A 25,799-nucleotide genomic window follows, 5' to 3' on the forward strand; every position below is an offset into this window, starting at 1 on the left:
TGAGAAGATTTTCATATGATTGGTTTCAATTTGCAAGTAAAGACAAGAGTGCTATCACTCACAGATAGCCGAGAGTGGAACAGGTTTAAGGGAAAACGGATTTTTAAATCTTGGCTCCTACAGGAATAAGGTGGCAGCACCATCCTAAACGTAGTTGCCGTGGCTGCTGACGTTCTTCAACTGATATATATTGGGAATGTACTACGAGGATGATGATTATTGTTTATGGCCACTGTATCTGTGTGAATGATATTCAAACCTGCCTGATAGGCTCCCTCTTAACCTGTCTGGGGGGTATCATATCCACCATATGTTGATTAGGGATTAAGGAATATTTTTCATGTACCATCAGACCAATAAGCGAGCATTTTGAAGAATATATTTATATGAAGCCTCAGACCAATAACTGCGAGCTTTTTAAAGAATATTTTTTCATGAAGCCTCAGACCGATAACGGTGTTTTTAAGAATATTTTTTAATGGACCATCCGACCAATAACGGCGGATTTTTTTAAGAATACTTTCTCATGGACCATCAGATCAATAAAAGTGAATTTTTAAAGAATATTTTTTCATGGTCCATCAGATTGATATCGGCGGATTTTTTTTAAGAATTTTTCCTTGGACCATCGGACCAATAAACGTGATTTTTTTAACAGTATTTTCTCATAGACCATCGTACGAATAACTCTGGATTTTTTTAAAAATATTTTTCATGGACAATCAAACTAATAACGTCGGATTTTTTCCTGGACCTTCGGATGTGAAATTTAAAAAATAATATATTTTTTCATGGACCGTCAAACTAAAAAAACGTGATTTTTTAAAAGAATATTTTGTCGTGGACCTTCAGACCAATAATGACGGATTTTTTTAAGAATGCTTTTCTTAAAGGTGTCATAGCATTGCATTTATATTCGTGATCTACACAGGCGTCGCATGGCTTACCACAACAAAATGACTTAACGCATTGTATGTGGTTCACAAAAATTCATTATCTGTAAAGTGCTGCCCGCTATGAGTTATGGAATGGTCTAATTCTGTCAGGGGAACTTGTCCCTGTCAGTGTTCCTAGGTTTACAGTTGGACTACTAACTGTATTAACAAAAAGTCACATTGACAACTGGGCGTATCAACGTAGAAAAGAATTAGTAAAGTCTTTGTCATGGTGCTTTTGGGCTATACAATGGTGGACCTCTAAAACCCGTTCACAAAATGAATCTTGGATTCTGGAAAATTATTAAAAACAAAACAACTCCCAAAAAACCCAATGATGACTAAAGTTTAGCGAAAACAAACCAGGTGAAATCCGGTCGACAGAAAGGTATATCAGAGGAGAAGAAAGTGGGGTATATAATCTAGATTTGGTGAATGATAGTCTGGCGAAACAAAACAGACAATTGCTAGATTCGGTGACCCGACCCTGAGTCTCACTCAAAGTGGTAGTTATACTGAGGCCGAGAGCAACTGATCCGAGGTCAAATTCAATAACAGGAAGCAGAGGGCTGGGAAAACTGTCCTCACAGCAGTCGGATCTATGTTCCGGGACCGACGCAAGTAACCCCTTGCCCAATGACTGTTACCACCCCAATACAGGTTTGCACACAAAATTAATCTTTCTCCACCAAGAAAAAAGGTGAATAGGGATAGGATAAGAATCTATAAATAATGCATATTTATAATCCAGTTCAATTTTATAATAGTGTAGGCGACGATATAATACGACGAAGCAAGTTGAGTCGCTCAGCTAAATTTTTTCTTTAAATTGTACATTTTTTTAATAACCGGTTTTCAGCCGGGGATTTAAGACTTTCTCCTATGGACAGGAGCAAATCTAGGGCACGGGAGCAACATTTTTTTTAATATAAAAAATGTCTCTGAGTAGCCGGGCTTTTGCCAAGGGAATTTTTGAACTTCAAAGGACAATATCTCGGGAAGTATAGATTTCCCAAAAAATATATATATTGTCGTGATCAGGAAGGTGAGATCTACCGAAACATTCCTAGTTTAACTATAATCGTCCGATCGAATTGAAAATTTTAGTATATAATAAATTTCGATGCCCCGATTATGAAAATGTAAAATTTTGCCGGCGTTCACACCTGGGTAAAAAACCGGATATACAGCCGATTTTTCTGAACCGATTAGGGTATGAAACGAAAGCTTATGAAAACACCTATCCAAAAGTTTAACTTTCTTTACTGTATATAAACTGGGACTTAAGATGAGTTTAAGGGGTCGATTATGGATAGCCACCCAACTCCAGTTGCGTTGCCGACAGCAAATTTAATAATAGAAATTTCAATTTCCCCATTGAAATTCATACTTCTAAAAATTAAATTAATAGCTGAAGGTTCAAAACACAGATATTGAATGGATTTAACAAACATTTTTGTCGTTTCCGTTATTTTAATTGTATGATTTTCTCATCTGGCAACCCAACTACAGTTAAGTTGTTATCCATAATCGATCCCTAAGCATTAAGCTCGGATCGGGACCAAATTTTTTCACAGGAAGGTCTCTTTACCCTGATCACAAATACATATAACATTTATTGCGGCAGACCATACTTCCCGAGATATTGGCCTCCGAAGTTCCGAAAATTCCCTTGTTAAATGTCGGCTACTTAGAGAAAATTTTTCATTTTGAAAGATATTTTGTTCCCGTACCCTAGATTTGCACCTGTCCATAGCAGAAAGTCTTAAATCCCCGACAGAAGCCAGCTATATAGGAAAAATTATAATTTTATCCGAGCTTAATGGTTAAACTCAACTTGCTCCTAAACTGGTTACGACTCTGGAGCAAATTTCGGCTACAAGGACAAAATTTTCCTTAAAATAGTAAATTTTCTTAAGTAGCCGGCCTTCTGCCGGGGATTTATGACTTTTTCCTATGGACAGGTGCAAATTTCGGGTACGCGATCAAAATTTTCCTTAAAATTGTAGGTTTTTGGTTAATCAGAATTTTTAAGCCAAAAATAGAGTAAAAAAACAGTGTAACTCATCTTAACAAAAATTATACAATAAAAAGTGTTTTAAGCTTTCATTTCATTTTTTCAGAAAAACCTGTTATGTATTCGGTTTTTTACGCGAACTGTCGGTTAAAATAACCGGATAAGCGGTTGTGACCGCCGCACGGTGGTCGAAAGCACTGATCTAGCGGCGCGAAATTAATAACTTGCAAACGTATTGAGATACGTCACTGAAATTTGGCACAAACTCAGCTTGTACCTGTGGGCCAAATATGAACAATATCGGCTGATGTTTTGGTATAGCCCCCATATAACGGTACCTTAAGATTTTCGGTATTTTGAGGATTTAAGCCACAATTTCGTAGCAAATTACCTGTAATTTGGTACTTAAGGTTCCTAGTGGTCAAAAAAAATTTCACCAAAAATTATGGACATATGTAGGTGCACGTTTTGATATAGCCCCCATGTAGCCGTACCTCCCACTTTAAGGTATTTTGAATATCATGACAACATTTTTAAAACAACTTGGCTGTAATTTTGCATTCCGTGTTCTCACTGCGTATAAAATCTTCTTACAAAACATTTTCAACACGGATTTATGTTTCGATGTAGCCCCTTTTATGGTACCCCCGATATTTTGATTTAGCTCCCATACAAATGCACAGCTAAATTTGTATGAATTTCATGCAAAATCCCTTTCTTTTAAAAGTGCAGTCATCAAAAGATTTGCAAATATTTGCAGCCCAAATGTGGTTATTCCGTATCCAGAGAGTCCAATTTCTTTCCCCAAAAAATAATCGAACCTAAGTTCGGCTAAGTTTACAATATGCACTCTATGGAACAAGCGCGTACAACCCATAAAAACACAAAAAAATGAATTTTTTGAAAATTTATTGCTATATAACTAAGTACCTCCAGACCCCAAACTAATTTTTATAATTTAAATCTCACCCTCTGCTATTAATTGAATATAAATCTTGTCCAGTTTCATTACGAATGCATTTAACATTTAAACAAATATGAAGTTAATTTTTTTGCAACAATTTTTTAAAATCTGATGCAACAAAAACTCTAGTGAATAACTGAGTGAATATTTACAACAACAAAAATTAAAAAACAAAATCTTTGTCTGCGAAGTGTCTGTAATCGATACAATGGAAAATATTTTGCAATTTTATAGTTCGATTTTTTTACTTTTGCGCCGCTAGATCAGTGGTTTCGACCAGTGTGCGCCGGTAAAATTTTACATTTTCGTAATCAGGGCATCGAGATCTATCTATGGTCAAAATTTCTGATTAATACTACCGTTACAGTTAAACCAGAATAAGCCATGCTTCCTGCAACCTTGAATCTCTCTCCTCCCTCTTTATGTAATTACAGTATAAGTTAGGATAACTTCCTCGGTAACAGAAAATAATATTATTATGCTGACATATGGGAAGAATTTGCGTATCCTCCGGAAATGATCCACTGAGGTTATTGAGAAATATTCGTTTGCAGTACTCAGGTGATACCACAGGCAGGTCAGTGTCTACAATTGCGAAAAAACTGTGATCGTCCTACAGTGAATTTTGGGCCATGACTTGAAAAATCCTCAGCAGTGCCTCGAAACATAACGAAATACTGATTACAACCCTCAGAGTTCTTTCCTACCAGTTAGAACACGTCAAAGTTAACCCACATAACGACAGATTTTTTCGGGGGACCTCCTCTGATTTTAGTATTTTGCCTAGGTTTATACGTACTTTACGATCGGAATTATTTGAGAAAATATGGTTATATTAGATGGTGAATTATGTATGTATATATTAGTAGACTTACCCTTTATCCAAATACATTTTATTGTTACTATTTGCAAAGACAAATCACGCAACTCAGCAAGAAAACGCAAGCAACTACCACGAAACACGTTACAACACGACGACACTCGGGAATAACATAAATATTAGTCCTTCACCTCAGCTAACATATGCACCAAACATAGAACAACACTTTTACTAAAATTATTTCGAAAATCGATATAAATTATTAATTTTTACCCGAAAATATCAGATTCACACCGATCGTCCAACATGAATTTACGAAATTAAGCGGCGAAACTGATATTTTCACTCTTATCTCACTAACAACGAATTGCCAACTGTGATATTTTGTCATATAAATAACGTTACGGTGCAACATGATGTTGGCAACACTTCTTCTCTTTAATCTGGTAACTTTTTACTTCTACACTGAACACACACTACGTGACAGCTGATTTTCCCATTGAACTTAGTTGTTTACAAAACAAAAGACCGTCAACATCTAAGGAAAATTATGGAAAACGAAACAAAAACCGAAGAAAAAGAGGAAAAGGTTGTTTTTAAAAAGAAACCACGTAAAAATCTGAGGCAGAGAAGAAATTCTGACGATGAACCGGAGGAGGAGCCGTAAGGCATCTGACAATAAAATATTTGGCATAAGATGAATGTAGTGGCTGGACTCAGAAAGTTTTGAAATTTTGTCCACTGGTAGGTCTTGGAATGCTGATTACGCCAATATTTATATCATTCATGGGAAATTCGTATTTCCCGAGATATAGGCTTCGAAAGTTCCGAAAAACCATATGATTTTTGACAAAAAAAATAATTTTGAAAAAAATATGATCGCGTTAGCCCTGTTTAGCATCTGTCCATAGGAGAAAGTCTTAAATCCCGGCCGAAGGCCGGCAATTTTCGACAAAAAATTAATTTTTGAAAACTTTTTGTGAAAAAAGTTTCAAATCCAGCCACTACATTCAACCTGCTCCAAATATTTCAAATACTTTAGTATAATACATAAACTGTCCTTTCCTAGAGTTCCCCTTGCCGACATCAAGGAACGACAAAAGCTGCGTGAACGTCCCCACGGAGTCAGTGTTATAGGTCTCGCTTTGGGCAAAAAGTTGGCACCCGAAGAAGAAATCACCATCAAAGATCCGTTCAATGTTAAAACAGGTGGTCTCGTGAATATGCATACCCTCAAATCTAGCAGTCTCAAAGATGAAGATGATGCCTACGATGTTGGTATTGGTACAAAATTCTCTGCCGAAACAAATAAACGTGATGAAGACGAAGAAATGATGAAATACATTGAACAAGAGTTGCAAAAACGTAAAGGCCTGGCTCAAGCATCATCGTCAGAAAATGAATCTGCAACAGATGTCCAAAAATATTTAACACCAGAAGAGGCCGCCCTGTATGCATTACCCGATCATTTGCGGCAATCATCATCACATCGTTCGGAGGAAATGTTATCAAATCAAATGCTAAACGGCATTCCAGAGGTAGATTTGGGTATCGAGGCGAAAATTAAAAACATCGAAGCCACCGAAGAAGCAAAGCAAAAGCTACTGCAAGATCAAAAGAATAAAAAAGATGGACCATCCCAATTTGTACCCACCAATATGGCTGTTAATTTTATGCAACACAATAGATGTAAGTTTTTTGAGCTCGATTTGTTTCGATTTCAAAAAGTAAAGATTTCGATTCGTTTCAGTTAATATTGAGGAGAATAATGATGCCCAAAAGAGACGTTTCCATCAACGAAAGGCGACCGAAGAGGGACATGTTAATCCCAATAATCAAGTTGGTCCCAATGGAGTTAAACGAGCCACAGACGATTATCATTATGATAAATTTAAGAAACAATTTAAACGTTACTAAATAAATTTTGCATTTATTTTTAAGAAGAATCACGTATACATATATGTCGTGTTTTTGTTGATGGGCTTTTTGGTCAGTTTTGATTAAAAACTAGGATTTTATTCTCTACGTATATAGTTTGCTCTTTAGTGTCCTGAGCAGTTCAGTAAACATTATCGGGTAAAAAAGTTTGGTTGTGTTATGATGGAAGCGTGAAGTAAGGAAGCAGTTTTTCGCAATGACAAAATGGCATGGCTGATTGTTTTTGGACACATATCGAAATGTCTACTCGAATAAGTAACTTACTTCAATTTATGACAATTTGAAGAACTCTTTACATTATTGCTCTGTTCCAGAACCTGCAAGATGCTACTACCACTTCTTATTACGACATTTTTCCTTTATGTTATCGAAAAAAATAGTAAAAATTAGTAGATCTTTGTAGTCCTGGAGCAGACCAAATATCAGTAACCAAAACATGGGATAACCAATACAAAATATGTCGATTTTGTTTTGTTTTTGAGTTACATACATATTTAAAAAAGAATGCACTGATTTTCCTGTTTTGATGAAAATGTCAGCTTTAGCACACTAACTACAGATTTTTCATAGTTCAGAGTAGTATTATAATATTATCCATCGGTCGGCAATTCAGCCGTTATTTCGTTGATTCTCAAGACACTCTTTACCAAAGACTGTAACCTCCATCCTTACTGTAACAAAAAATGGACACGATGGGGGCAAAATTGGATAGGGAAAGATGTTTCTAATGGTTACCTAAATAAAATAAATACAGTTTGTCAAGTAATTGTTTTCGAACCAAGAAAAGTAACATTTTTCTGTATTAATTTATGAAAAATGACCGATAATTGGGATAAAAATATCGGGTTTTTTGCAAAAAATTTTTGGTAGACTTATCAAAGACAAGATAGGATGTATAAATAAAAAATTGACCCACGTAGGCCAAAAAAAATAACGAAAACCCATAATTACATATAATTCAAGCTGTCAAATAAATGTTTTCGAAATTTAATGGAGGTTCAAAAATAACCAATATTTTTGGTAAATTTTTGAAAATCATGACATTTTATGAATGTTATTCTTAAAAAGGGTTAACTACTAACAAGTACCAACAATATTGGCATAGAATATCCCTACTGTGAGGGTTACCATATGGACCATGGGAGTACCAGGTCATATTACATGTAAACAGGGTCCTATAGGTCTAATACCGGGAATATCTGAACACTAAGGCGTTTTATGATTTTTTAGTTCACCAGGATGGCCTGCCATCAATTACAATAAACATTACCTACAGAATAATTAGATCAGTGGGGTTGCCAGATCTACTAAAAGGTGCCAGGTTATATAAACATTAAACGAAGCCTCCTGGATCCATAACCAGGGCTCAAAATTTGTTTATTTAACTCAAATTGAATTAAGGGATAAGGGAATTCTCCAACATAAACCAAAATATGACATAAAAGTACAAAAATCGCTTAGAAATGCGTATATAAGATATTGTCAGTCTATGCTGATTTTTAATAGACCTCCGATTTTAATTGTTTATACCCAGTTCAGAGGAATTCTCTAAGTTTTTTTTTGCTTCCATGCTAACACTGAAGCATTATTTACCCATCAACATAATTTTCCCTTTAAAACTGTACTACAGTAGTACTGCAGAGTACGCGAAATGTGTCCAATAGGTCGAAGTATGCATTTCTGAAAATTTTCGACACCTTTACCCCATACATTTCTAAGCAATTTTGGTCTCCTACTGCGATATTTCCGATTGTTTAGTGAAATGTCATGATCTCTTAATTAATTTTAAGTAAAAAAACAAACTTCGGTGCCCTGTTTTGGGGCCCAGATGGCCTCGTTCACTGTTTATATAACCTGGTAAATTTTTAGTCGATCTGGCAACCCTTCTGATCCAATTATTCTGTAGGTAATATTTGTTGTATTTGATGGCAGTCCATCCTCGTGAACTAAAAAACTCATAAAACGTCTTAGTTTTCAGATATTCCCGGTTTAAGACCTATAGGACCCTGTTTACATGTAATATGACCTGGTACTCCCTAGGTCCATATAGTAACCCTCCTAGTAGGGATATTCTATGCCTAATATTGTTTATACTTGTTAGTAGTTAACCCTTTTTAAGAATAACATTCATAAATGTCCTGGTTTTCAAGAATTTACGAAAAATATGGGATATTTCGGAACTTCACTACATTTCGAAAACATTTATTTGACAACTTGCATTACATGTAGTTATTGGTTTTCGTTCCTTTTTGTTGGACTACGTGGGTTAATTTTTATTTATTCATCCTATCTTGTCCTAAATAAGTCGACCAACTATTTTTTGCAAAAAACCCGACGTTTTTATCACAAGTATCAGTCATTTTTCATAAACTAATACAGAAAAATGTTAGTTTTCTTGGTTCGAAAACAATTACTTGACAAACTGTATGTATATTTGCATATACACAACTTACCTTCTCAAAGTATCTGTAATGTAAGTTATGGCTACAACCATTTTATATATGGTGTATCTAAAATTTTTATACTTAAAGGTTTCGTTGTTCCCAAAGGTTTCCTTTAGGGTTGTTGTTGTAGCAGCATGAAACCTACGTAGTAGCTTAGGTTTGATGCTGGGTTGGAAGCCGCTGGCCGATACACCTGCCGTGGGATTGATCCTTTAGGGTTGGGCAAATCTAGTTACAAATAGTTCCGACACCGATACAGTGTTCGTTTTTCTGTCCTTCTAAATACTTCACACACCGATATAAGTAACTGCATCTTTCACTGTTTCATTGCACCTCACTTTTCTGTTTTCACGCGTTTTCATAGTTCCGATCTTCGGAGTTGATATATAAAAATCTCGTTTTTTTTTTTGGTAGAAGAACTGGGTAGTTCCTGAGCTACCCCACTCTAGTTTCTTGGTCACAGCATTACAACGTTAATTTATATTTTATCTTTTGGTAATCTAACTAATTTTGTAATATGCGACGACTTTCCATTTTTACCGATCTTTCACATTTGCTTTAGAACACTTTACAAACAGAATGACGTTAACACGTAGTTGTACATTTTCGCTTATTTTCTTACTCGAAGGCAAGAAGCACATATTTTCTCTCCCCAGTTGTTTTTAATAGATTAAAACATTTTTTGCACTACTAAGTTTAAACTAATCAAAAATCGTTGAACAACTTCAGAAAAATTACCGCGAAAACTAATGGGTACTTTACATGATATGTTTTTTACATATGAGTTGTCACTTTGCATATACATTTTGCATGGGAGAAGTGACAACTCATATGTAAAAAACATATCGTGTAAAGTACCCATAAGCTGTTTGTCAAAGCTCAATTACTCGCTTGTCTCTCTCTCTCTCTCTCTCTCTCTCTCTCTTGCTGTCATGGTACAATAATACAGGTAGCATTATCAAGCCAGCTGATGGTAACATAATGTGTCAATTGCATTGAATTGATGTCAAATTTTGACATCTTATGTTACCAACAATTGCCGATGCGGCTACCTGTGTATTTGTACCATGCTTGCTGTTATATGTTTAGCTTTGTTCCCGTACTTTTTAGTAGTAAAACTCGTAAAAGAGAGAAAGAGAGAAAAATTGTTGTCACACAAATATTTTTTCAAAAAGTTCGGGAACGCAAAAATGTAAAAAACGTCAAAAAAGTGGCATAAATGTCATGTCAAACGCCGGCATCCATTTTACAATTTTTTACACGCTCAAATTTGTCGAGTAAAAAGTTTTTAAAGAGAGCGCCATTTTTGTTTAAAGAGAAGTGAACATTTTACAACTTTTTTGTGTACGGGAACGGGTTTTCGGTTAATATGTGTAACTGCTAAACCTAAATAACGACGGGACTTACACAAATATTTCACCAACCTACCAAAACAACGCTCTCTGAGCGTCCGTATTACCCAAATACGCTGAGTCCCAAATTACATTTAAAACACAAAATCCGCTACCGAAATTTACTTAAATGTTTTCATTCGTAAAACAAATAATTTTCCTTTGCAATGAATTGTATTTCATGTTTTGTTGGGCTTTTGTTTTTAAAATACAAAACACACACACACACAAACAATAACGTTCTGTCAAAGTTAAACTTTTTCAACTTACAAAAAGTATACGCTCGACGTATTTCGATAGTTCTTATAAGAATACATGTGTTCTACTTTTTTCACCACGTGTGTGAAATGAAGTAGGAAAACAAGGCAACAAGGCGAAGCAGTTTATGTACGCAGGCCTTAATTTCCGCCTCGTTAATTACCGGAATATTCGCAAATATAATTTGTATTTCTTTATTTTTTAAACTAATTCTTTGAATTATAGACACTCTTTTTTATATTTGGATAAAAAAGACTGCGACATCTTTTGTAGGGATCAACAAATTGTTTTGTGCTAGTAGGGATCTTTAAGCGAGTGCTTCTAAAATGTATCGAACGGAGTGCATTTTCCATAACTCCGTGTTGACTTAAACCAGCCTTTACCCTTAAAACTCGAGATGTATAGGGTGTATGTAGACTTTATTTGTTGACTGTACGATGATTAAGTGCATTATCTCAATTTATTTGACATATATTATAGAAATCCACTCGCTTTCAACTGTCTATTCCATTGCTTATACCCCGTTTACACTTAACCGGATTAACCCAGTGGATTTGGATTTCAATTCCATAGCGCAAACGTCAAATAAATCCTCTCGAAGTGGGTTAACCTGGCAAAAAAACTCTAGTGTAATACTACGTTTACATTTACGAAATCCACTCGATTTCATCTGTCAATTCCTTTGTGTATACGTCAAATGAAAACTCATCTGAAGTCGATTGGATTTCATTTGACGTTTGAGCAATGGAATTGACAGTTGAAATCGAGTGGATTTCGCAAATGTAAACATAGTATAACCGTACTATAAACGTCAAATGAAATCCAATGGATTTCATATTGGTTTTCATTTGAAGTATACGCAAAGGTATTGACAGTTGAAATCGAGTGGATTTCGTAAATGTAAACCGCGAGATTTATAGGGTGTATGTAGTCTTTATTTGTTGACTGTAATGGATTAACCCCCAGTTTTTGTAAAAATTTTTATTCTTCTCACACGAATTGTCAAATTTTGTTGATCGATTTATTCGCCTTAAGGCCTGCGTACATAAGCTGCTTTGCCTGATTGCCTTGCTTTGCTGCTTCAATAAAAAAATAAAAGAACAAAGAAGGCCGACCCAATTTCCAACTGATGGCAACCCAGTTCGAAATTTCGTCTTTATTCTATTATTTTTATTACGTCAGAAATGAAGCAGGTAAGCAAGGCAATCAGGCAAAGCAGCTTATGTACGCAGGCCTTTAGCGCAAATGTAGAGTGCTGATTTTTAAATGAGGAATTCTTAACTATATATGGAACTCATCTACGAAAAATAAAATCTGTATGTCATCTGTGGGCTGAGCTATGGATGCCTAAATTATTACGAAAATAGACGAACGAACAAAAATAAGTTACAAAAACTGGGGGTAAGTGCATTATCTCTATTTATTTGACGTATCGCTCATTTACTCAAAGAGTGGCATAATTCAAAAAATTCGTATTCTGAGTTAGCAATTTTTATTTTTTCTACGACTTCTACTTTATCATGGTTTAATAAGAAAGGTTAGCTAAAGCTTTCTGTGAGTTTAATTTTTTTCTTTCGAGTGTACCTAAAGTCCAATTTACATATGCATATTAAATGATTTCGTTTTACGAAATCCTAGAATCAAATGAAGTGTATTTACATCTGTTTTTTTTTTGCGTCATTTGCTTACGCACACAATCGCACATACACACTTATACAATAACACAAACACACGCACACAATATATTTATTCAGAAAAATAGGAATTTCACAACACAAATGTGTATCAAATATCTTAAATTAATTCCAAAAACAAAAAAAAAAAAACATAATTTTTGCAAGTTTTTTAACCATTTATTTTCACTTTTGTCATCGTTTGAGTATTTTTGTTTTTCTACAACACACACAAACAAACAAAGACATCATAAAACAGTTGTATTTTTTGGTAGTTTATGACGAAAAAGCAGGGTTGCGTATAAAAGTATAATGTTTTCGTGCGTTGTTTAGAATAAATTACGTAGCTATCGTCATTTATTTTTGTATGGTAAATGACGCAAAATGTTGCCTGTTTTAGCAAATAAATGACGAAACAGCTCTAAATGACGAAAAAGCTGCTAATGTAAATTGGACATAAAACGTCAAAACAATATACACCATCTGTGTATGTGTGTGTGCTGTTTGAATAATATGCCAAACAATTTAAAAAAACAATCGAATTCAATGATTTTTAAAATTGTGTTTAGAACATTTGTAGGGAAGAAATTTGTCAGCTTTACATTGAAACAATCATTTTATGATATCCACAATTCGATTATGTGGAGAAACTTTGACACTTCATTCATTTTTCGCGTTTTTTATAAAATGCTCAAAAAAGGTATTGTAAACAAAACCACTTGTTGCTTTTGTGTTTACTAATTTTGAAGTTTTTGGAATTCAGGAAAAACAAGGTTTCTAGAGATTGTTTTCATTTAAATCTACCTCTTTACTTATACTATGTACTTTATCTTGTTTTATCAACGAGTTACAGCACATTTACTACGAGTTTGACATAATTCAACAAAAAAGTTTTTTTGGGTTTATGAAGCACTAAAACAATTCAAATCATGCTTGATCTTGCACAGAAATTTAGCATTGATATCTGGCTAGCTGTTTGCAAAATATGGTCCAAGTAGTTATTTTGCTTTTTGTGTAGTAGTCTTTTTAAGTTGGGAAGTCAAATTTCAATCGCAATCTTAAAACGCGTTTTTCTCGAAACTCGATTTTTTGAGATGTGTCACTCCTTGAGTAAATGAGCGATATATTAGCTCTGTTCCTTTACGTGCAAGAATCTTCAAGTTTTACAACTTTTTACTCGAAAAGCGTTCCTTTACTTCAGACACCATACAATTCATATGAAAGCAGATTGCAACTTTTGCTACTTTTGCCGGTTTTACCACTTTTAAAAGTAAAGGAACAGACCATTTATATGAAAATGTGAACATAAATCCACGGATTTCCTAAACGTACTTTTACGTGACGTTATTGCTTTACGATACACTCCGTTGCAATAATGCGATTTGCCGGCAAGGCCTGCCATTCAGCCGGAAATGATAGCACGAAAACTCGACGCCGTTACCACATAATACTGTTCGGCTACATTCTCTGCTACGACGACTACTGTTTTTGCGAAAAAATCAAAGCGTTTCTTGACCGAAGAAATATAAAATTTATCTTAAAATAAAATACAGAAAAATACAATAAAAAAATAAACAAGTGAACAACTAATAATTTTGTGATATAGAAACATTTCACGTTTCGTAAAAAGTAAGCATAAATGTATAAGTAAAAGAACAAAGAATAGAAGCAAATAGAGTAAAATAAAAAGAAAAGCGTAGTTACGACGGCTACTGCGGGCAGAGGAAAAGAAAATATAATAGAAAAACTGATTTTCCCAAGGAATTTAAATTTTCCTTGTCATTGATTGTGAAAATAGCTAAATTGACAGCAAAAACACAACGGTTCGATAAAAGTGAAAATTATTTCAAGTGCCTGAGTAATTCTTTGAAAATATCAATTCTGTTATACTGAAATTTTTGCCGAAATGTGAGTGAGCAAATAAAAAAACGCAAGCTAGGCCAGTCAGGCCACAAACAACGCCAGCACAAAGAACTTCATGTGAAAAATTGTTGTTGTTGCTGCTATTGCTTATGGTGACTACGCCAACCAAAGCAGAAGCGCAGAGTTTGTTGGGAATTTGGAGTTGTGGAATGGTTGGATGACCTAGCGACGAGACCATTCCTAGCAAATTGCATTGGCCATATTTATTCTCAATGCCATTACTATCTTCTGCGTTGGAAAATTGTGCAAAAAATTGTTTTTTCTCATTTCTCTATTTCGTACAATTATTTGGCATGTGTGTGATTTATAACATCTTGGTTGTAACTTTTCCTGTCGTATCTTGATTTTATTGTGATTTTTGACTGCCTATTTTTGCCGAGTGTTTGATGAGATTTTATAGTGTGCTTTTGTTGTTGTCGCTACTTCTGGGTTTGATGTTTTTTGCCACTCTACTCTGTGTGTTGTTTCACTGTCGTTGTGTTTGCTGGCTGATGTTTTTGCAGTGTTTTTAATACCCAAAATGGCCGCTAAAGAAAAAAGCCGTGTTCACAGATCTTTTCTGTTTGTTCTGTTAAGGGATTTCATCATCATCGTTGAAATCATTTAATTAACCCTTTGTTATGGTTTTTATTGGAGTAGTCCCAATCGATAGATGCAAAAAAAAAATGTGTGAGAATTTTGTTCATGGCATTGCAAACATGGCACTGTTATGAAAGGTATTTTTGATATTTTTGCTTTAATATCCGATTCATTGATTTGTTGTATTTCTTTGCTGTAGGATTATTTCTTGGAAATATTTACGTTACTGCGCCTAAAAACAGGCAATACATTGTAAATTTTGCAGTTTGCTCATTAAAATGTTATTAATTAGGGGAAGATGAAATTTTAATTGAATTTGATGCTGCGGCGTCGATACTTTACCCTTGATTAGATCGGCGTAACAATTAAAAAAAGGAACAATGTGTCGTATAGGGGCACCTCTCGGATCAAGTTCAACTTTTTATTATAGGTGGTCCTTGGTACCCTGATCACAACAATATATTGTTTTGCGTGGGAAGTCCATACTTCCCGAGATATGGGTCTTGACATTTCGGTAATGTCTTGGTTTAACACCGTTGTCTTGTTTATGTGCACCTCTCGAATCTGGCTGAAATTTGTGTCATAGGTAGTCCTTAGGATCCTGATCACAACGATAAATAGATTTCCCGGAGTAAGTCCATACTTCCCGAGATATGGGTCTTGCCATTTACTTTAACGTCGTTATCTTCTATGGTGCAAAAGTGGGCTGGCTACACAAACAAAACGTTCTTCAAAATTGTAAGTTCTCTTAAGTAGCCGGCCATCGGCCGGGGATTTAAGACTTTCATTTTTGGACAACGGTGGGCTACGCGAACAAAAGTACACTCCATAAGCTTTAAAACGGTACCCCATATTGCCTATGTAAGATGTCAAGACCCATATCTCGGGAAGTATGGACTTCCCCGGGAAATCTATATGTCGTTTCAATTTTCAGCCCGATCCGAGAGGTGCACCTAAATGAGACTTAAGTTTCTCTCAAGTCGAGTTGAATTTTTTTATCATAGGTAGTCTTTGTTATCCTGATTCCAACGATATATAGTGGGATATTCTGAACGAAAATTCCCCTCGAGTTTTTCACTTTCTCCCTTAAGTTGAAATGGTTGGAAGACAAGACTCAGGGGAATTTTTTGTTCAGAATAACGCCTATAATTTGCTGGGTAAATCCATATTCCCCGTGATATGGGTCCATACTCTTTTGGAAATGCAATTTTTATCATAAGTGGTCCTTGTTATCCTCATCACAACGATCCATACTTATAATATGGTATGATTTTAAAGCTTATGGAGTCGACTTTTCTGTGCCTAACCGTAATCAGTGTAACAAGGACTACCAGTGGTAATCAAATCAACACGATCCGAGAGGTGCACCCAAATAAATAAAGACCAAGTTTGTCTTAAGGTCACCCTCGACAATATTTTAGACAGGTTTAACACAAAAAAATATTTCAGAGAAATGGCCTTTCCTAGTTTGGTAATAACCAGTTATTACATTTTGAAAAGGCGGAGTTTTTACGGAAGACCTTCGTTAGGCGGACAATTTAAGTGTTTCAACTAAGATAGAGGCCAATGCCACCTACACTGTTAACTACCGCTTTAAAAATGTTAAGTCTTTTTCTGATCTTCGGTGACGAATTAGGAATTTTGTGCAATAAAACTTCTGCTTCCACAAAAAGACTTCCTATAAAGAGGTCATATTGAGCTTTGAAGGTCCGTAAATAAGATATGTCTTTGTAATCAGGTCCTCTTTTACCACTGTAAACATAGGTTTACCACTGTAAACATAGTTTTACCACTGTAAACATAGGTTTACCACTGTAAACATAGGATGATCCTCGAGGAGAGCCGTAAAACAGCTGTTTCACTATTTACCTTTCTCTATCTATCAAACAACTATTCTTAACATAAAAATATGCTTATATTAAACAGATTTTTTTCTTTCAGCACCTCATCACTGTTCTAAACGTGATCCACAACAGGCTTTCGTCCTTGTTTGATACGATTGACCACTATGTCATCATCGACAACGACTAGTGGTGATACAGTACCAGCGGTTGGTCTTGTTGCCAATTCCTCCGGAACACCATCATCAGGCACTGCCAATAATATGTCTGCAACTAATAATGCTACAGCAGCGAATGCAACTGCAGCGGCAGCAGCTGCTCGTGGCCGCAATGGAAATACATTACAGCCAGGTTCAATACCCCCTTCCGCATCAGGTGGCGGAGCTGGTGGTGCAGCAAATGCTGCAGGTGGTGGTGGTGGCTCTTCAGCTAATGCTGCAACAGCTGCCGCCACAACAAGCGAAGAGACACGCAAAGATCCCAAACCTAATCCGAAAATATCAAAAGCTTTGGGTACCTCAGCTAAACGTATACAAAAGGAACTTGCCGAAATTACTTTAGATCCACCGCCTAATTGTAGTGCTGGCCCAAAGGGTGATAATTTATATGAATGGGTATCAACCATCCTAGGACCACCCGGTTCAGTATATGAGGGTGGTGTATTCTTTTTGGATATTCACTTTTCACCCGAATATCCATTCAAACCTCCTAAAGTTACGTTCCGTACACGTATCTATCACTGTAACATTAATAGTCAGGGTGTTATATGCTTAGATATACTAAAGGATAATTGGTCTCCAGCATTGACCATATCAAAGGTATTGCTGTCAATTTGTTCCCTGCTGACTGATTGTAATCCTGGTAAGTTGTTAAAAATATTTTGTTGTTACTTTAACTTTTTTACTTAACATTCATTTTTGTTTGATGTATTTTTTCCAGCCGATCCCCTGGTAGGCAGTATCGCTACTCAATACTTACAAAATCGAGAAGAACATGATAGAATCGCTAGACTGTGGACAAAGAGGTAAATAACAATAGTAATAATTATTTGTATATAAGAAATTGCAGAACCAATTTGGAAAGCTTGGCTGGCTCTTTTATTTAGAAAAAAATGTCCTTAAAGGATTAAGGATATTAAGCAACGTTTTTTACAAGAAATCTACCAAAATTTTTAAGGAAATATTGTTTGAAATATTACGCCTTGAGCTACTTTCGGAATTTTTGTAGAAAAATATTGCACACTACTCTGACAAATGTCCGCCTACGAAACTCTGTATTTACCACAGCAGTATGCGGTGCCAACTGTAGATCGAAAACGAATGAACCGATCAGCATACGTTTCAGTGGGATAATTATAAGGGGTGATTTCTTTATATAAATTTTAGAAAATCGAAAAAAAATTTATTGGCCTATTTTAAAGCATAAGTCGATCGGAACAAAATTGACTGAGATATGAGTGCTGGACGGGAAAAATTCATTGTGATTTGTATGTAGCATAGAAACTTAAAACATGTTTTTCTCGAAATGACATTTTGAAAACGGTGCCAACTATAGCTCAAAAACTAATGAACCGATTGCCATATAATTTTGTGAGCTTATGGAAAATTTCAGGTCGTTTCAGGTTATAATAATCCCACGAAAACATATGAAGATCGGATCATCCGTTTTCGAGCTATAAAGGGCACAGCTTTCAAATAATAAAAGGGCAGCGTATGGTAAAAATTTGGTTTTCTTCCGCAATGTGCAGCTAGAAAAGATATGCCCTTATTTAAATCTGTCCATGTTTAAACGTAGGTAATGCCAACATTTGCAGAGTGTGACTTTCTTTTCATGTTAAGAAACATGATTAAACTGTCCGACAACGGAATGAGGTTGCTAGACTTTGCGCAGCCAAAAACCAATGCAGTTACAGCACCAAATGTAAACACCTCCACATACATAATCCACACACAAGAAACCAACACAGGGTAAATCATGTAATATCCAAAGGCGGGGTGTTGTCTAAAAAACTAATTCTCACAAACATCCTAGAAGCGACAGGGAAGTCTTCTCACATATCAGCCACATTCTATATTTTGTCCAATTATGTATGATCTAATTTTATTTTGGAGTCCTAACGACGTGCTAGAGATATCACTTGTTCTTTGGTTTTACTCTTGAAATCATAATAACAATAATTATAATCAAATAATAAGTTTTACACAACTATCGACGTGGATTATCACGACAATAGTACATCGATGCACTTAAATCTTTGTATGGCGGTGAAGCACCTTCCTATAGCACTGAGTAAAACTGGTTTAACGAATTCAATCGTTGTTGCTGTAGCAACGCAAATGTGTTCGTTCGTGTATTATTTCAGTTATCAGATTCCTCTGTATCCAGATTCAAGAATTCTGCAACCTGGACTGGTTGCGTCCATAAGGAATCAGGAGACAGGTGAGTGGGGTTAGCTGGGCAGCTAAACAAATGCAGTGTATCGTGTGGTCCCAATCCACACGCTGGCAATGTGTTGGGTATCGTGGCGTCAATTCGGGTCCAATACGGCTGCATCGTCCGGATCTTAACTGGGCTAAAACCACTCGTGTTTGCCTTGGCAGCTGCCGTTCTTCTGTTGCGATGGAGGGTGGTCTCCAAGTACAGCATTCACACTGTATCTCTGTACTGCCTGCGCAACCATGTCAGTGTGAATGCTATCCAAGCCTGCCTGATAAGCTCGTTGGTCCAGAGGTTCTCTTTTATACCTTTGGACCTCTCTCTCTAGATCATGAAGATCTCTCCTGACGTGCCTGGGTGGAGGAAGTCTAACCATTAAATAGTGGCAGGGATGCTCACTGCGATAACCCCCATCGACAACATCTTATTGTTTTGACGCACCGGTAAAATCTTCGTCTCCTCATGAAGATGGTCCACTGGTGTCAAGAGGAGGCACCCTGTTGCAGTCCACAGGGCAGCATTCTGGCAGGTTTAAATCTTCTTCCACACTGCGTAGTGCTACCTTTGCAGGCCACGCTGGCGCCGCATAGCTTACCACAGTCCGGCCTATTGTATTGTAGGTGGCCAACAAGGTTTCTTTGTGGGCTCCCCGAGTTCTGCCGGCAATATCACCCCTCCTTGGGGAACTCCCTGTTTCACTCTACGGGGTTTGGACTTCTTGTTTCTGAATTCCACAAACGACTGGCGTCCGCACACATAGTTGATTCATCAATCATCAATTGTTCCACAAACATCCCACACGGGACAAGAGAGACTTCTCTCATATCAATGAGTGCACCCCGATTCATATTAGCTCAATGATAAGGGACCTACTGTTTATTGCCGAGTCCGAACGGCGTGTCTTAAGACACCACTTGCAGAGAAGTTTTTCAAGGCTGAAATACTCAGGAAATGTCGCCAACATTACTGAGGGGTATTTTGCCACCGTCGAAAAATGTTTGATGTTGACTGGCCGGGGAATCGAACCCACGACCTTTAGCGTGCAAGGCGGGTGTGCATACCATTGCACCACGGTGGCACCCAGTGGATTACCCAACGTTTTAAACATGACTGGAGATTAGTCTTCTCTATACCCTCGCTTCAGGTGGTCTAACCACTTTTCCGCTTATGTACGCCTACTAGCCTGTTGACTTCAAGAGTAAGCTCTCAAACTCTTGGGTTCGTACGACGAAGCTCATCACGCTCATTTGCTAGTCCCGTCGCTTCTGCTCGGAAATTTGGTCTTATTTTGGGTATTCGACCAGCAGGTATGTATCGAGCTGCTGCTGCAGTGATGATGTCCCGGAAAGTTTTCTCAGTTACCCGAGGATCTGAGGGAGTGGCCAATTCTCTAAAGCGGTGATTGGTAAATTCTTTGAACCCTTGCCAATCAGCTTTCCCATGGTTCAGGAAAGTACGGCGTTCAGAGGTTATGAAATTGGCTGGTGTATTTACGGAGACGATGATAGGGAGGTGGTCCGAGCTAAGGGAAATGACGGATTGTCAGGATACGTCATTTATCAGACCTGGTGACACAATGGTTATATCTGACGAGCTGCGGCAGTCTCCTCTAATCCTCGTAGGAGCGTCTTCATTCACGTGCAAAACGTAGAGCTATCAATTTGCTCAGCCAGCGCTGTACCCCTGTGGTCGTTACCTAGGACGGAATGCTAAAGCTCAGATGAGCATTGAAGTCCCCTAGCACCAGAGGGTTATTGCCTTGTAAAAGCAAACTAATATTGGGCATATAACCCCGGGCACAGCTATTCATCGGCGGTATGTACACATTAAGCAGCTCTACCTCGGCAGTACCGCACTTTACTGCTACCCCCATACATTCCATGTATGGGTCACTAGAGACAAGCTCAAACGAGACAGGTCTGTACTGGACAGACTGGTGTATCAGGAAGTCAAGTCCTCTTCCTCCGCTTCTTGTGCAATCCTTCCGCAAAACGTTGTAACCATCACTAAGCAAGCTACAGGTGGCGGCTCATAAAATATACAATTTCGCTGACCTCGTTGTCAAAGCTCGCTCAAAGATTAAGGTCGTCAAAAAACAGGCGTTGTGCCAGGGAACATTGATGATCGTCACCGTCAGATAGAGGCATCCTCGGGAATTTTTTCCACCCGCATACATTCGATATTACATGAACACCTGACAGTAATAAAGGTTTGTTCTCGTTGAACCGAGTGAGTCTTCGAAGACGAACCAAATCCAAATGCAAGTTGTTTCGTAGAAGTAGCACTTCGAAGCAAATAGCCGTCTGCTTCTTCGGCAAAACTGGTCATGTGGCGACTGTTCCGCTTGAGCAACGTAGAACGGTCAATTCTGAGGTGGTACACCAAAATTTGTTTGCCTAGTCTTCGGCAAAATTCAAAAAACGAACAAAGTAAGACGATTCGTTGTGCTACATGACAATGCGAACCAGAACTTTTTTGGCCGGCCAAATCGTGGAATTGATGGGAAATTCGCCGTACAGCCCTGTCTTGGCACCAAATGACTTCTTCTTATTCTCGTCCATCAAGAAAATAAAAGCTTGGCTAATGATTTACGTCTCCAGAACCATGTTTTGGAATTGTCTCAAACGGAGAGAAAAAAGTGCTTCCGCTACTGGTTTGAGTGGATGCAAACGTGTATAAAACAAGCTGAAGAATACTTTGAAAAGCTATAAAACCATCTTAGATGAAAAATATTTGCATTTTGATTACTTAGGGGTCGATTATGGATAGCAACTCAACTGTAGTTGCGTTGCCAGAAGAGAAAATCATACAATTAAAATAAGTGAAACGACGAAAAATTTTGTCAAATTTATTCAATACCAGTGTTTTTTATCCTTTGGCTATTAATTTAATTGTAAAAAATTATGAATTCCAATGCGGAGATGGAAATTTCTCTTATTAAGGGGTCGATCATCGATAACAATTATCCATTATCCAATGATGCACGTATGGCAACTCTCAACTGAAGTTGCGAATCTCAGTTGACGAAGCGGCTGTTTTTCAGCAACCACCAATTTTCAGTTGCAGTGAACATTTTCGAAGAAACAAGAAGTAAAATAGAAGGAAAAATAAACATTTTGTTAACAATTATTGATTCTTTGCATCATTAATTAATTTTGTGTATCAATATGGTAAAAATAACGACAAAGCAACAGTTCGAAATATTAATTGATAAGCTGAGTGAAAATCCAAACTTAGCCCGAGAAGTTCGGGTTTTTGGTGAAACCAAAGCTACAGCGGATGAAGCGTGGAGGTCCATTTCGGACAGTTTAAACAGCCATGGACCTCCAACACGAACACCTCAAGAGTGGCAGAGAGTCTGGATTCACTTTAAAGCAAAGTTGAAAAAGAAAACGGCTCAAAATAAAAGAAACTTCAACGCCACTGGTGGTGGTCCATCACAAGAAGTGAATTTATCGCCTTTGGAGCAGACAGCAGCAAATCTTTTGCAAATGAATTTGGTGACAAATCCAGTAGGTTCAGTTTATGGTATTGTGGAATCATGGGATGAAGATGAAATAGAAATAATGTCAACTGTTGAAGCGGAGCAAGCCGTTGTTTCTTCTCCCCAACCAGAAATGGACAGTGTTCGTCCCACTCCGCGGAGAAGTTGCAGAAAAGAGGACATCAAAACAAATCTCCTCAAGGAGCAAACGGCAACACAAAATGAGCTTTTGAGGACTATATCTAATCTCTAAAAGAAAATGGAAGAACATAATACGATTTTAAAGGAGAATAACAATTTGCTGCGAGAAACCAAAGAGCTGCAAAAGAAGCAAAATGAAATTTTAAAGGACGTTAAAGATTTAAAGAGGAAAAAGTACAATTTAATGAAAGACCTGAAAGAAATGAAGCTAAAAAAAATATGAAAGACATTCAGAGGAGCATAAGATTAATATGCAAATTAAGAAGACAAAGCTCCAGGTTCTGCAAAAAGAGTTAGAACGTTTATAATTTTTTACGTTTTTTTATTTATTATCCTTGTGTTCCGTTTTTTATTTTCCTTTCATTTTCTTTTATGAATTTTTATTTCTTACTTTGAAAGCTACATGAATGGTGACCTTCTATTTTAAAATATAATAAGCTAGCCCTTAAGTTTGACCCTTTGAGGGTATGAAAACAACACGAAAATGTGATTTTTTACTTTTTAATAAAAATGAATTAACATAACAAAATTTATTCGTTTAATGCTTGCATTACTGCTCGTCTTATATCTGAAGCAATTACATTGTCTCCATCATTTTGGTTGGAAATTGGTTGTTCTTGTAATTCTGCAGGTACTTCTTCCCAATTAGCATTATAATGCCTACCAATATTATATAAGGCACAACAAACATTAATAATAGAGACACATTTCTGGGGCGTATAGTGTAGACCTCGTTCAGCAGAAAGACATCTGAACACAGACTTTAAAACCCCATTTGTACGCTCTATTATATTCCGAGCTTTACAATGAATTGTATTGTATTTACACTCAGGCGAATGTGGTTCAGCTGATCGGTAAGGTGTTAATAAATACGGTTCCAATGGAAATCCTGCGTCACCTACAAATATGTAAAATTATATAAATAGGAAGGATAATTAAATGTATATTACTATGTACCTAGTAGCCACGTATTTGGCCCAAAATCATTAGAGATCATTCGCTTTAATGAGCTATTATTCCAAATAAAGGCATCATGTGTCGAGCCAGGATGCCTGGCGTCCACAAATCTGATCCGCATTTTATAATCACATACCTTCAAAACAGGTTACTGATGTTAAAAAAACGTTACACATTAATTATTACTCACCAGCAAAACATTTAAGCTAAAATAACCATTCCTGTTTAAGTACAAATGACGAACATCCTCCTTTCCATAATGTGCACATGTGTTCCATCTATACAGCCAACTACACCGGGGAATTTCGTTTTTGAATAAAAATGGTATTTATTATGTCTTTTTTCCTCCTCCGTCAACTTCGAAATGAACCAATTTTGGCACAATTTGTCCTCTATCAAGTGATCAACTTCCTTCAATACGCTCGACAATGTAGATTGGCCCATGCAATTGTTGAAATCATTGCCATGGGACTTTTGGAAACTTCCGCCCGCAAAGAATCTCAACGCTGATCACACTTTTAAAAGTGGGGTATTGCTGTTGATCTGTAACTTACTTTGAAGTCATCCTTTAACGTTTCCACAATGTAAACTACGGCATCCTTTGGCAATCGAAAATACGCCTTAAACCTGAAATCATTTAGTGATTATACAGATCTTTCCACATGAACATCAACTTACAGTGCAGATGGCAATTCCAATGGATTCGACTTGTCCCTCAAATTTCTTCTAATAGATGCAATGTCCTGTACATTTTCTTCATCATCAAAAAATAATTCCACCGAACTTATAATTTTTTGCAAATAAAACTTGACGATCCGAAGATTCAATGGCCAGGTTATATTCCAATCTTGGGTTGTTTTCCAAATTTGCTAGAAAACTCAGCCAAAATATTAAAATATTGTCCAGAATACACAAAAGAGTTATCCAAAGCGCAAATTATTTTAAATAGTTTTTTTTTTTTGGCGAATAGAGGTCACAAGTTTGAAAAAACACTGATCGATAACATGTTTATCGACCACCCAGTTGAGTTGACATTAATGGTACAACATTTCATCTCAGTCGCGCAGACAACTGACAACTCAACTCAAGTTAAGTGGCAATGCAAGATAGACCCATAAATTTGTGGTCGGCAAAGCAACTGGAGTTGGGTTGCTATCCATAATAGACCCCTTAGTGTCTTTATTTGAAAAAAAAAAATATCTTTTAAGATAAACGTAATTTACCCAAGTCAATCTTTGTATAGATATATGAGAAAAGAAATACTTTAAACCATATTTTGCATCATTATTTGCGTGAAATTATTTTCAGTAAATCTTAAACATTACCTGTTTTTCTTTCCCTTTTCAGATATGCAACATGATTTCCCCAATCATCATCATATAAATCAACCAACTTATGTTGTAGTCGTAAGGAGAACCTCAAATATTATAACAAACATAAATTTATTAAACTTTATAAATATGCATAAATCATACACAAACAAAAACAAACAAAATACAACAAATATAATTGCCCTCTCTAAATAAGTATGTACTACAACAATAAAATTAATGATACAATAAATTGGAAGCAAAAAAGATCCACAAGAAAAAAAAAACAAAATAAACAAAATACCAATTGCATATAAAAATCTATACCTTTAAAACAAACAAAATTTGAATGAATAAGAAAACGAATTATTGTATTGCAAATAAAAAAACATAATTTAAAAATTGAATGTATGCAAATAAAGCTGCAAAAAACTATATAATATAACTAAAACATAAAAACCTAACAACAAATTATTAAAATAATAATAAAAAACCTATAAGAAAAAATAAAAATTATTATTAATTAAAAAACAACAACAAAATAAAAAAAGAGGAAACTATCCTACAAAACCTACAGATATTTATGTATTTTGAAATCAATGGAAACAAGAAAAAAAAAAAAACTATA

At 36.2% G+C, this 25,799-nt stretch overlaps 2 protein-coding genes and 1 long non-coding RNA gene across 7 annotated transcripts; 2 read left to right on the forward strand and 1 right to left on the reverse strand.

The window, feature by feature from the left end:
• The first annotated feature begins 5,223 nt into the window (after positions 1-5,223).
• On the forward strand, positions 5,224-6,682 carry LOC141393289 (splicing factor C9orf78). The gene is made up of 3 exons (XM_073966277.1): positions 5,224-5,399; positions 5,806-6,425; positions 6,487-6,682. Exons 1-3 carry the CDS (start codon positions 5,287-5,289, stop codon positions 6,651-6,653), a joined length of 900 nt encoding a protein of 299 aa, XP_073822378.1. The 5' UTR covers positions 5,224-5,286; the 3' UTR covers positions 6,654-6,682.
• A 5,051-nt stretch (positions 6,683-11,733) lies between these two features.
• On the forward strand, positions 11,734-25,749 carry Ubc2 (ubiquitin conjugating enzyme 2). Of its 5 annotated transcripts, none has more exons than XM_073970606.1 (4): positions 11,734-12,168; positions 16,884-17,644; positions 17,723-17,807; positions 25,209-25,749. In XM_073970606.1, the coding sequence occupies exons 2-4, from the start codon at positions 16,951-16,953 to the stop codon at positions 25,219-25,221; spliced, it is 792 nt and encodes a 263-aa protein (XP_073826707.1). In that variant the 5' UTR covers positions 11,734-12,168; positions 16,884-16,950; the 3' UTR covers positions 25,222-25,749. The 5 variants fall into 5 exon arrangements, with proteins under 5 accessions (XP_073826707.1, XP_073826706.1, XP_073826705.1 ...); XM_073970605.1 differs by lacking the exon at positions 11,734-12,168 and adding an exon at positions 13,841-14,069 and having other exon boundaries at positions 16,869-17,644; XM_073970604.1 differs by lacking the exon at positions 11,734-12,168 and adding an exon at positions 13,855-14,069.
• On the reverse strand, positions 23,614-25,103 carry LOC141395136 (uncharacterized). The gene is made up of 4 exons (XR_012410543.1): positions 24,540-25,103; positions 24,052-24,488; positions 23,862-23,997; positions 23,614-23,802 (listed from the first exon to the last, which is right to left on the reverse strand). It is a non-coding gene; the product is annotated as an uncharacterized lncRNA (long non-coding RNA).
• Positions 25,750-25,799: the final 50 nt, after the last annotated feature.

The sequence above is a fragment of the Musca autumnalis genome, unplaced genomic scaffold, assembly GCF_047663935.1.
Source record: "Musca autumnalis isolate F117 unplaced genomic scaffold, ASM4766393v1 scaffold_2, whole genome shotgun sequence".
Taxonomy (NCBI): Eukaryota; Metazoa; Arthropoda; class Insecta; order Diptera; family Muscidae; genus Musca; species Musca autumnalis.